This window comes from Elephas maximus, chromosome 24 (assembly GCF_024166365.1).
Source record: "Elephas maximus indicus isolate mEleMax1 chromosome 24, mEleMax1 primary haplotype, whole genome shotgun sequence".
In the NCBI taxonomy this organism is placed as follows: Eukaryota; Metazoa; Chordata; class Mammalia; order Proboscidea; family Elephantidae; genus Elephas; species Elephas maximus.
In genome coordinates, this window is record NC_064842.1 from 27,386,783 (window position 1) to 27,399,894 (window position 13,112).

Below are 13,112 nucleotides of genomic sequence, written 5' to 3' on the forward strand. Positions count from 1 at the left end.
TCATTAGGGAGAGAGCATCTAGGAGCACATAGCAAGGTGTGTATAAGTCTTTGTATGAGAGACTGACTTGACTTGCAAACTTTCACTTAAAGCACAATAAAAATAAAATAAAACCAACTAAATAATTATCACATTAAAATTGAAATTTATTCTGACAGTATTGATTATAATTTTATTATAATCAATAATAAACATAAAAATAAATTTTAAATTAAAAGTTGAAAAAAAAAAAACAGCTAGAAATAGAAATACCATATGATCCAGCAATCCCATTCCTAGGAATATATCCTAGAGATATAAGAGCCAACACACGAATAGATACATGCACTCCCATGTTCACTGCAGCATTACTCACAATAGCAAAAAGATGGAAACAATCTAAGTGCCATCAACAGATAAATGGATAAACAAATCATGGTACATACACACAATGGAATACTATGCAATGATAAAGAACAATGATGAATCTGCAAAACATCTCAGAACATGGATGAATCTGGAGGGCATTATGCTGAGTGAAATAAGTCAATCACAAAAGGGCAAATATTCTATGAGACCACTACTATAAAAACTTCAAAAAAAAAGCTCTACACACAGAAAGAAACAATCTTTGATGGTTACAAGGGAGAGAGACATGGGAAGCGAAATCACTAACTAGATAGTAGACAAGTGTTAACTTTGGTGAAGGGAAACACAATAAACAATATAGGGGAAGTTAGCATAACTTGACCAAGGCAAAGGAAGATACTTTGAGGAACACAAGGAAAAAAAAACAAAAAGAGGCAACCACAGCAAACACTAGAGCACATACAATCCTACAACAACAATAAAAACAAACAGTAACTTACAAGCAAATACACAGGCAGAAAAGTATGCTGAATAGGGGAAGGAGGACGTATAGGACTATGCTGACGTACTTACATAGGTTAGGCTGTGGATATTTTTACATACATATTTGTACGTACAGCATGTATAGTAATATATACAATAGAGCACAAAAGGGGCACAGTCACAGAAGCTTCCTGGACACAACCAAACACCTTGGGGGATGGAGTTACTGGAACTAAGGGCTGGGCACCATGGCCATCTAGGTCAACTGGCATAACATAGTTCGTAAAGAAAATGTTCTACATCGTACTTTGGTGAGTAGCTTCTGGGGTCTTAAAAGCTTGCAAGAAGCCACCTATCTCTTTGTCCCATCCCATTTGGAGCAAAGGAGAATGAAGAAAGCCAAAGATACAAGGAAAATACTAGTTTAAAGGACTAATGGACCACAGCCTCCACCAGCCTGAGCCCAGAAGAACTAGGTGGTGCCCAGCTACCACCACTGACTGCTCTACAGGGATTACAATGGAGGGTCCCAGAAAGAGCTGAAGAAAAATGTAGAACAAAATTCAAATTCACAAAAAAGACCAGTCTTACTGGTCTGACAGAGGTTGGAGGAACCCCTGAGACTATGGCCCCCCGGATTCTTCTAACTCAGAACTGAAGCCACTCCCGAAGTTCACCTTCAGCTAAAAATTAGACAGGCCTATAAAACAAACAACACACAAGAGGAACATGCTTCTTAGATCAATCAAGTATACGAGACCAAATGGGCAACACCTGCCCAAACGCAAAGACGAGAATGTAGGAAAGTGCTGACACATTGCAGGGATTTCAGCCGACATCACAAAACAATTTGTGTATAAATTTTTAAATGAGAAACTAATTTGCTCTGTAAATTCTCACCTAAAGCATTAAAAAAAAAAAAAAAAAAAAAAAACCCTCTCCATCCTCACAGACATTGCTTTAGTTCAGACTGCCGTCTTTTCTGACCTGTATTATTATAACTGCACACCTGCTTTTCCCTCTCCCCCATCCTGGCCCAGCAATCTGTTTTCACACACCTGTCAAATTCATATTGCAAACAAGACACTGCTTAAAATTTTTCAATGGTTCTTCCCCACAGCCCTCTGGATCAAGGCCAGTTCTTAGCATGGCTTGCACAAGCTCTCACCATCCAGCTCCTGCCTCTCCAGCCTCATACTCCAACCGCCCCCAGTTTACACTGCTCTAGCCTTACTGGTCATGATCCGCAGATGGACTACTCTCTTCCCTCCCTGCCTCTGTACCTGCTGTTCACTCTGGCTAAAATGTTCTTGCTCTCATTAAAATACGTATTTGACACACATAAAACATTAACCACAAAATCACCACCCCAGATTTTGGTGTATCATTCCATTTTACTTTTATTAATTTTTTAAATATATTTAATACATGTATCAAATGTAACATCTTTAATAATACAAAACTCTACATGTTATATATCCATTATAAAGCATATGAACACCCATAAACGTACCACCCAAAGAAAGAGCTAGAACACTACTAATAACTTGTATCTATCTGTTCCTCTCCTAGCCCATCCTTCTGTCCCAACTGCACAAGGGTAATTACTATGCTAAATTTTGGCTTATCATTCCATTCCTTTTTTAAGAAAAACAAACACAGTTTTATTGCATACATGTGGCTAGACAACATAGTTTGGTTTTGTTTGTTTTTGTTTGGTATTGAGCTCAATAAAAATAGTATACCATATATGGTCTCTTAGACCTTGCCTGTCTTCTTAACATTTTCCAACATTGGTACTTATTTGTGAGGTATAGCTGTAACTCATTCACTTTCACTCTTCAATAATACACTACAGTATAGATATGCTAATTTATTTATTCATTCCCCTGCAGACAGACATTTGTTTTTCCAGTTCTTCACTGATAGTGAATGTTATGAATTTTTAAAAAATACATATTTTTGTTGTTGCTGTTGACAATATACACAGCAAAACATAGACCAATTCAACAATTTCTACATGTACAATTCAGTGACATTGATTATTCTTCCAGTTGTGCAACCATTTTCACTCCCCTTTTTCAAGTTGTTCCTCCCCATTAACATAAACTCATTGCCCCCTAAGGCTCCTATCTAATCTTTCCAGTTACTGTTGACAATTTGATCCCATATAAACAGATCTTAAAAGAGCTCAATGCTCAAGGCAGACATTCTTTACTAGTTAAGCTAAACTACTGTTTGGTTTTTGAGAAGACTTGAGGGGATATTTTTGGTTTGAGCTTTAAGGATTATCTCAGGACAATAGTTTCATGGGTTCATCTAGCCTTCCCAGCTCCAGAAAATCTGGATTCCATGAGAATTTACAATTCCATTCTGCATTTCCCCCCACTGATCAGAATTTGTCTATAGAATCTTTGATCAAAATGTCAGTAATGTTATCCAGACACCATCGAGTTCTGGTCTCATGGCAAAGAGGCAGTTGTTCATGGAAGCAATTAGCCTGACATTTCATTTCCTCCTCCTTCTTCCTCTGTCGCTCCAGGCGAATACAGACCAATTGGATGGCCGCTTGTAAACTTTTAAGACCCAAGATTGTACGCGCGATGAACTAGGAGGTAGAACAGAAGCACTAAACATGATTATTAGGCCAATTAACTGGAATGTCCCATGAAACCATGACCCTAAACCTCCTAACCAAGGAACCAAATCCCATGTGGTGTTTGGTTGTACATAAGTAGACTCAGCAGCTACTCTTTTTTTCCATTGTTGTTAATGTATCTATCACACAACTTTTTACCAATTCAACTTTTTACAGGTGTACAACTTATTGACAGCAATTACATGAATCAGCTGTGCAACTCTGCCCTTAATATGATTCTTCCATCACCACCAACTGAAACTCATACATATCTCCTGGGGCACACGTGCAAGTTCCTATACACCTAGGAGTCGTAAGCTAGGTCAGAGGTTATGTGAATGTTCAACTTTGTGAGGTGTAACTAATTTCTAAAGCAGCAGTGGCTATTTGCACACCCATAACAATGCATGAGTTCCCACAGATCTTCTTCAGCACCTGGCACTGACAGACTAATTTTTGCAAATTTAGTGGACGTAAAGTAGAATCTCATTATCATCTTGATTTAAATTTCCCTGACGATCAATGCTGCTGAAGCATCTGTTTACGAACCCTATGTATCTCCTCTTCTATGAAACGTCTTTCCAAGTATTATTACTGAGTTTTTTAGAATACAAACTATATATTCTTATTACTAATCCTTTGTCAATTATTTGTATTATAAATCTCTCTCCTCAAGATGTGACTTGTCCTTTCACTTAAATTGTTTGTTTACTTAACCAGCCAAGCCCAAGCCCGTTGCTGTGGAGTGATTCCAACTCATAGTGACCCTACAGGACAAAGTAGAACTGCCCTAGAGGGTTTCCAAGGAGCGGCTGGCAAATTTGAACTGCCCACCTTTTGGTTAGCAGCTGAAATCTTAACCACTGCACCACCAGGGCTCCATTTGCTTAACAGAGGTCCTTAATTTAAATATAGTTGATTTAATCATATTTTATATTTAGTGCTTTGTGTCTAAAGAAATTCCTATCCCAAGAATTTTTTCATATAAACATTCAACATTTTTGCCTTTTGCATTTAAGCCCTTAATATATTTGGAACTGACTGCTGTGTAAGCTGTGAGGCAGAAATCAAAATATTTTTTCCCCGTATGGATAACCACTTGTTCCAGCACTATTTATGGAGTAAGTTCTTCCTGTCCCCACTGATTGCCATGTCACCTCTGTCATATCTAAAGGTCAACATACATGTGAGTTAGTCTCCAGGCTCCTTATTTTGTTCAGCTGGTTAGAATGCCTCCCTCTGCACCTCACATGATACTATCTCTACAATAAACCACAGTGTCTTTTCAGGTAGGTCTCCTCAAGTTCTTCAAATTCAGAAGCATCTTGGCCACTCTTAGTCCTCTGCTCTTCCATATACATTTTAATTTCTGCTTGTCAAGTTTAACAAAACCTCTGTTGGAGCTGCCCTTGGAAAGGATATTGAATCTGCAGATTGATTTAGGGAGAATAAACAGCTTTACAACCTTTTAACTTATATCTACCCATGAATATAGACAGTTCATTTGTTCCTCCCTCCCTTGCTTCTTCATCTTTATCGATCAAGTCTCAAATCAGGCCTTAACCACTGCCTTCCCTGAATATCCCCACCAACTGAAGTAGAACAAAGGCATTTTTTATGTGCAGATGTTTAAGATAACTGAAACAGTCCAAGAAAAAGACAATGTGGAGTGAGTTGGAGGTTTGTTGCTTGAATGGTGGCACCATTATTGAATCTATCAAGAATCTGAGAAGAGTAAGATTAGACTGGTTTTGGACATATTGAGTTTGAGATACCTGTATGTCCCCCTAGAGGAGTCTATGTTCTTCAGGAAAGAGGAGTCTGGGTGGAGATATTGACTGAATGAGATTGCCCATTGAAACTGTATAGGCTAAGAAGGCAACTAATGACATACCCTTGGGGACACCATCATTTAAGCGGGCAGAAGAAGAAAGGAAACCATGAAAATGGCTAAGAAATGATCAGAAAAGTAGATGATTAATTATCCAGAAGAGTAACGTACAAAGGGAACCAGGGAAAGGAGAGTTTTGAGGAAAGAGTGGCCAAGACTGTCCAACCACAAAGAGAAGAAAAACCACTGGAAAGGTCACTAATGGGTAAAGAAACCTGTTGTACTGGGATGGCTTATGAGTTCCTGTGATGCTGGAAACTATGCCATCGGTATTTCAAACACCAGCAGTTACCCACTGTGGACACGTTTCAGCAGAGCTTCCAGATTAAGACAGACTAGGAAGAAAGGCCTGGCAATCTACTTCAAAAATTAGCCAATGAAAACCTTAAAGACCACAACAGAATATTGTCTGATACAGTGCTGGAAGATGAGCCCCCTAGGTTGGAAAGGCACTCAAACAGGGGCCACAACAATGGACTGGAACATACCAACAACTAGGAAGATGGTACAGGACTGGGCAACATTTTGTTCTATTATACATAAGGTTACCAACAGTCGCAGCTGACTTGATGGCAACTAACAACAAAGAAAACTGACTTCACTGAGGTAAAGAGAGAATGAGAGGAGAAGGTGGTTGGCACACAGTACCCATTGCCATCCAGTTGATCCTGACTCATAACGACCCTATAAGACAGAGTAGAACTGCCCCATAGGGTTCCCAAGAAGCAGCTGGTAGATTCAAACTGCCGACCTTTTGGTTAGCAGCTGAACTGTTAACCACTACACCACCAGTGCTCTGGCACATAGTAGGCATTCAAATATTAGTTGAGGCATGCCTGAGAGAAACATAACTCTAAATGAATTCAGCTATGAATGGAGGGAGGATGATAGCAGAATATCTCTAAGGAGAAATAGGATACTACAAAATCTGATCTCAACCCACAAACCAGCCTCCTCAGTTCAGACAGCAGAGCAAGCAGCAGAGTGAGGAAGATTCTGAATGAGTGTTTCTTTAGAGAAATAAATAGATATGGGATCTGTAATCAGACAAGAAGTGATAAGAATCAGTTAATGTTGGAGTCACAGATGTCGATGATAAGGAGACTTCTGGACGTATATTCATCAACGCAAAGACGACCCAGGCTCCGAATGTTTACCTCCCTGTCTTTAAAGTTCTTATTTTACTGGCACTACTGACTTTTTTTTTTTTTACTGACTTACTCTAAGCCTCCTTAGTGTAGGAGTCCAGCTTATTGTTTCAAGTCACACCTTATATTCTTTAATACACACATAGGCACTCAAACGTGCAGATTCTTTTGTCTTTAGAAAAACAAGGCATCTGTCATCAGATTAGATCAACAATATGTTTATGGGAGCCACTCCATCACACAACAAGCTGAGAGAAGATACTGTAAATATTTAATGAAATCAGGAGACTCTTAGTAACTATAATTGACATAAAATATATTAAAATATTTTTAAGGAGGTTATTCTTTCTTACAGAAAAATGTACCAAAGCCTAGAATATACCTGCTATGGAACAGAAAATGAGTTCTCCAACTAAGTGTCTCGGGAAACCACTTCCCATTCTCAATCTAGCACAAATTAAATGTACCCAAAGAAAACACACAGTTCATTCACTTTAATGGCTAACAATACCTTAGGTCGCTCTGTAGATAAATATGTATGTAAGATGGATATGTAGGGTTATCATTTCCTAGGGTTTTTTGTTTGTTTCTCCCTTTCACTTCCAATGTACCCAGATGTACATATGATAGAACTACTTTTGGGGCAAGGTCAGCTTATCACGAGAGGGGGGTCTGTCTCACAGGAAATGAGCAGGAATGGTGCTTATGATGCAGGAGATGACCTTCCCCACCATTGTTAAATGAGGTTCTAAAACCAGAGAGGGTGCCTATAATACCCAATCCAGTCACTACCATAAGCACTTCCTCAGTATCTTTTCACCCTTTTCCTCCATTAATCTCTTATGTTCTTTCTGTGAGCACCTACTATGTGCTGAGCCTGGAAGGGCTGCCGACAGAGTTCCTCAGAAGCTACCATTTATTAGGCACTTATTTGTGTGCCAGCTACCATGTTAACTGCTTTACAGCAACATCTCATTTAATCTGCACACCTCATGCCCACAAAATAGGAATGAATATTGTTCTCCCTACTTCACAGCTGAGAAGTCTGAGTGTTGGAGATCTTAAGTCATTTGCCCAAGTCATATATGCAAGTAGGTGGCAAAGCTGAAATCTGAATCCAGGTATATCCAGACTCACCGTTTCCCCTTTTGAAACAACTGAGAACACGTCAGCGTGCTATTCCTAAATTGTATGAGTGTGGAGTTGGGTCAGCACAGAAACAGAAGACTTTATAGTAAGTGGAGAGCTGTACTGCACCTTAGAGAATGAGCTTAAATTTGGATAAAAAGAAGACGGGAGGAAGACAGCTTGTGGGTCAAGGGCAGGAATGAGCTAGGTATGTGTAAGGGGCTGTCCTTGAGGCCAGGGTATACACCTTGCCCAGGATTTCACCCCCTGCCTGCTCCCAGTGCCTCTTGAGTGGAATGACATTCCATCACTCACCTGTCCAACTCTGCACTGGACGCCCGGCTCAGGCGAGAGCCTGCTCGGTCCCGCAAACAACAGAAAGATGGTCGCTGCCGGCACATGGCAGAGGAGCTGCTGCAACGCTCTTTCTTCACTATTTTTTTTGGAGGGGAAGGAGGAGTGGATGGAATATGAAATTATGGGACCAAAATGCTCACAGAAAATCACTGCATTTGACCACCTTGGTGCAAACAGCTTAAGAATTTCTGAAAAGCAAGCGGTGAGAGTGTGTCTTTTGCCATCGGGGCCTCTGCAGCCATTTAATGGAGCCTTTAGAAAATGAGGTCTTCTGGAGAGAGAGGGTTACACTTTCTTCCCCGTCAGGGTCTATGCTGTAACCACCTGGATTAAAATATATCATTTCTCACAGCATCATAGGGTCACATTTCTCTATTCAACTGAGCTTCAGGCTTTTTTTTTAAGAGAAAGACAATTAAAGGAATAAGTGGCCTCCTAGATCCAAAGTAAAAATGGAAAAAAGCAAGCTGACTCATTTTGAAACAAAAAAACACCTCTACCTCCAGCCTGTCCCAGTCCTGAGGGATCAGAGTCGCCTTCAGAGCGCTGCTGGCTGCTCTCACACTCACAGCCCCTATAGAACAGCCGTGTGGTTCCAGGCACCGTAGGCAGACCCAGCCCTCTAAGGGCTCCAGAAAGCAGCGCTTCCAAACCTGAAGCCGGGCAGGTATTAGGCAGATATGAATGGGTTAGTTGCTATTGTTGTTTTTAAGGCACTCTGGATTACGTTTCCTTGAGGATCACACAGTACGGAAAAGGTCAAAATAAAGTTAGTCTGTATCGTATCCCAAAATGGGTCCAAGCCATTTCTCAATCTCGGCCACAGACATGTTCTTCCTCAGAGCATAATCTTCAACCTGCAAAAGAAGATGAGAAGCAGCTCATTATATCAAAGTGATATATAAGTTTCTACAGTATTTGCCAAGAAACACTAAGTACATCCCATTTCTTATGTTAATAGCAATCTACCAAGTTAAACGGAAATAAAGATTTATCTATCTACCTATCAAATTATCTTATTCTCTGGGCAGAAAAACAACATGCAGTAAATATCTGATGTTGGGTGGCTGGGGTGTACGTGAGGTTTATGTATAGTAGGGGGGCAGGGGATAGAATCGGGGTAATGGGTTGAAATCAAATTAAGACTTAAATGGGTAAATTTCTACATCCTCCCTCCCCTCATTTTATTCTTATTCACATGTAAAATAAAATAGGTTCTAGAGTTCCATTGGAAGAAAGAAAGGTACCTAGGAAAGCCATATGCAGTGAAACGGCTAACTCACCTGATCCTTGGAAATTTTCCCCACAGCAAAGTATTTGGACTTCAAATTGGAGAAATAGAGGCCTGATACTGCTGAGGCGGGTGCCATTGCTAGTGATTCCGTTAACCTAATGCCTAGAAGGAGAGACACACAGGGGAAAGGGCATGCCTTCAGCGCCGAGCACAGTGCCTGGGTATTAGCAGGTGCTCAACAAAAACCTGGGAATGAAAATGAACTCAGGCCTTATAGGTGGACAGGTGAGATAGCAAGAAAGCTGTGGCCAGACTAGTCCAGCACATTCCTGTCAAGGGGATGACCAAATTCAAGACACGCAGCTCTTCTCTAACCCAGGGGCTCAGGACTAGAAAAGACATCCTATATTCTTAACGCCCAGTCATTCAAGATCATCTACAGAGGCCCCGATTAGCTTCTAATCCTAAGTCTACTCATGCCAGGAGCTCTAACCCTGGAAATGAGAGCACCATCTGAATAGTCCTCTAAGAGCTACTGGCTAATGACATTAGGGATGACCACAACAGTATTTAGAAAGAAAAGATACTTTTTCTTAGGATTTTGAAACTCAAAGGGCCCCTAAGGCCACCTAGTCTAAGCCACTCATTTTACGGATAAGGATGGACAAAAGCAACACAAAGGTTAAGTGCTTTGCCAAAGGTCACCTGGTGAGTTTATGGCAGAAATGGGACTCGAACACAGACCTCATGACTCCTAGTCAGTGTTGTTTCTGCTAAACCAGACTCAACACAGCCTCACAGTTCACTTAAAACTAGATTCTTTCAATTTCATCAGACTGGACTGCATGCTTTTGATTAATTCCACTGAAAATTGTGGATTTTTCCTGGGTCATCTCAACTATTTTAACTATGCAATAAGAACAGTAATTGGCATTATGCAGGCAACAATGCACAGCCACAGAACCATGATCAATTCTGCTCTGGGCCAAGAAGCACTAAGGCCTCAAAAGGACAGGTGCCAATTTCTGCTTTTCAACTATTTGAATCAATCTGACAAAACATAGAAGAGAATTATGGTGATTGATGAGGATATAAATGTTATTAACTTTGACAGTGTAGAAGTAAAGAGAAAAGAGAGCTGAAGAGGGTGGGAACCCTACAAGAGGGGTGTCCAGAGATGCCGGCTATAACCAATGGAACAAGAAATTAATAGGAAGACGGGGCAGGAGAGGTATAGGGCAGTATACATATATTAAAAAACCCAAGCCTGTTGCCGTTGAGTCGATTCTAACTCATAGTGACCCTGTAAGACAGAGTAGAACTGCCCCATAGGGTTTCCAAGGAGTGGCTGGTAGATTTGAACTGCTGACCTTTTGGTTGGCAGCCAAGGCTCATAACATGTGCCTCCAGTGCTCCATAAGGCAGTATACATAAGCTAAATTCCCATTCATTATAGGTAAAGAGATAATAAGTAAAACTGATAATCTAAAAATGTTGGTATGAGAATATTATTTACTAATATGGAGATAAATATCAGAATAAATAGCAAAAAGCAAGGAAGAAAGAGATAATGAGTGATTTCTTGTTATAAGCCCTTCCATATTTTTTGATTGCTAACCATATGTACCATTAAAACTCAAAAAAACCAAGCCCATTGCCACCGAGTCGATTCTGACTCATTGTGACCCCACAGGACAGAGAAGAACTGTCCCGTAGGGTTTCCAAGGAGCGGCTGGTGGATTTGAACAGCCACCCTTTGGGTTAGCAGCCTGAGGTCTTAACCACTGCACCACTAGGGCTCCACACTGCCATTACTTTGATAATAATATACCTATTTAAAAAAGAAAGAACCACCCCTCTACTCTGCAGCACGTACCTGTAGAAGGCTCGATGTTGGCGAGTGTCCACATGGTAAGCTTCTCAGTGTGGTCAGGCTGGCTCGGGTAGCCAGGTGCTGGTCGGATGCCCTCATAGCGCAGCCTCCGCAGGCCAACCATGTCCAGCTGCTCGCTGCCACAGTAAGCCCACAACTCTTTGCGCACCCTTTCGTGGAGCTCCTCTGCAAAGGCCTGGGGGCCCAGAGCACCAAGCATGCTTAGGCAGAGGAAGGAACCCACAGCACCCATCCTCCCTCCACCCTGAAACCGAAGACCTAGATAGCAGGCACCTCATCTGGACTACACCCAGGGAAAATCTGGCAAGAGGGGACAGGCTGGGTTCTCAACTCCTTTGTACCTTTCCTAGCTGCTCGGCTGCTGATCTTGGCTTATACCTGGGCTCTGAAGTACCACGCTTAATGATCTGAAGGTTCTAGGCCTTTTAGCATAAGAATTTTCCTATCAGTTTGCAGCTTATGGTGGCCATAAAGAGAAGATGAAATCTTTACAACGGAGAGTCCCCCACTGTCAGCCTCAGGGAAAGGAGTGAAGACCATCCCCTGGCTCAGGCTGCCCTACTCCAACCACAGTAAGCTGAAGAATCTATACAAGCCAACAGCATGAGAATGAGGGCTGTGAAACAAATTTGTTTCTAATTTTTCAGGCACCCTGGGAAAAAGTGACATCATAACAAGACATGAGAAATATGACAAAGAGGCCAAGTTTCTAAGGGTGACAGCCAACTACGGCATTGCTAAGGGTTTTTTCTTGCCCAAAAGATGATATATAAGAACAATTTGGAAATACACTAATGTAAAAATGTCTGTAATGTTAACGCCAGCAGCAAACAAAAACAAAACCCACAGCACTGGTACTGACGGCTGCCTAGTATGGGCACCCCTCATGGAACTCCCTCACTGCCCATAAGTCCCTCTACCCTTGGACTCTGGCCTAGGTGCACTGTGCTGCTTTACCTCTGCCAGCCGGTCCCCCAGCGCCTTGACCATGATGCTGCTGTAGTCGTCACACTCCTCCTCATAGGCCCTGCTCAGTTCTTCGACCCCAAAGCAGGCAACGGCAAACAGCCCCAGGTAGTCCCGGACGCCGGACTCCAGAGGCGCGATGAAGTCTGAGAGGCAGTGGTATGGGTCTGTGCTGGCAGAGTCCTTCTCAGCCTGAAAGCCAACGAATGGGCAGAGGCCAGCATTAGTGTGGCATGCTCCAAGGCATACAGGGAAAGCAATCTCCTAGCTTTAAATGAATGTAGGCTTCCCAGACAGGGGTAGCGGCCTCTTTTCTTCACTGTGACATCCAAGCACTTACAATAGTGCCTGACCCACAGTAAGCCCTCAATAAGTTATTTGCTGAATAAGCAAATGAAATGAGATTTTAAGAGTCCGTGACACGACATGACAAGCCAAACCGTTACTTGGCTCATTTACACACTGACTAAACATCCACTGAACACCCATAGGCACCAACCAGGAGCTAGAACCATGAACATTCACATCAAAAATAAATTTCCCCCAAAGTGTTTTCAATTCAAGATCAACACTATACCCTGGAGTTAGGTTTGAAAGGTGCCCACTAAATGTACAAGCCTCTGTTTTGCACCAACAGAAGCAGTTCAACAAACTCCTAGGGTCAGCAACATACAGGCTACTGCTCTGGACCATGGCGGGCAGACAGGGGCGATGAAGGGTACCCCTGGGGCTAGCCGGAAACCAAGTTAAACACCCAGTAGGTTTTGTCTGTGTGACTCCCTCCACAGGGCCAGGTACCTATGCTGGCCTAGCTCCATCTTCAGCCGACGGCCAACACTTCCTGCTACTAAGCTGACAATTAAGGAGTCATCTGACAATTAAGGCCTCACACATATTACACAAACAATAAATATGTGCTGAGAAGATAAACAGCTTATCACTAATATTTACTGAGTGCTTACTGTGTGCCATGCACCGTTCTAAGTGCTTTATAGGAATTAACTAAGTTACTTGTCTTGACCTCC

The 13,112-nt window shown here is 41.8% G+C and overlaps 1 protein-coding gene across 9 annotated transcripts in view; it reads right to left on the reverse strand.

The window, feature by feature from the left end:
* Window positions 1–2,215: 2,215 nt before the first annotated feature.
* Window positions 2,216–13,112, reverse strand: part of MTR (5-methyltetrahydrofolate-homocysteine methyltransferase) — a 141,141-nt gene continuing 130,244 nt past the window's right edge. For 7 of the 9 annotated variants that reach the window (XM_049867946.1, XM_049867945.1, XM_049867944.1 and 4 more), the window contains 4 exons: window positions 12,079–12,279; window positions 11,104–11,296; window positions 9,277–9,389; window positions 2,216–8,850 (listed from right to left, as the gene is read on the reverse strand). In XM_049867946.1, the coding sequence (XP_049723903.1) occupies window positions 8,764–8,850; window positions 9,277–9,389; window positions 11,104–11,296; window positions 12,079–12,279 (594 nt within the window). In that variant the 3' untranslated portion in view covers window positions 2,216–8,763. The remainder of the gene's footprint in view (window positions 8,851–9,276; window positions 9,390–11,103; window positions 11,297–12,078; window positions 12,280–13,112) is intronic. The other 2 variants (XR_007515227.1, XR_007515228.1) reach the window with 2 other exon arrangements.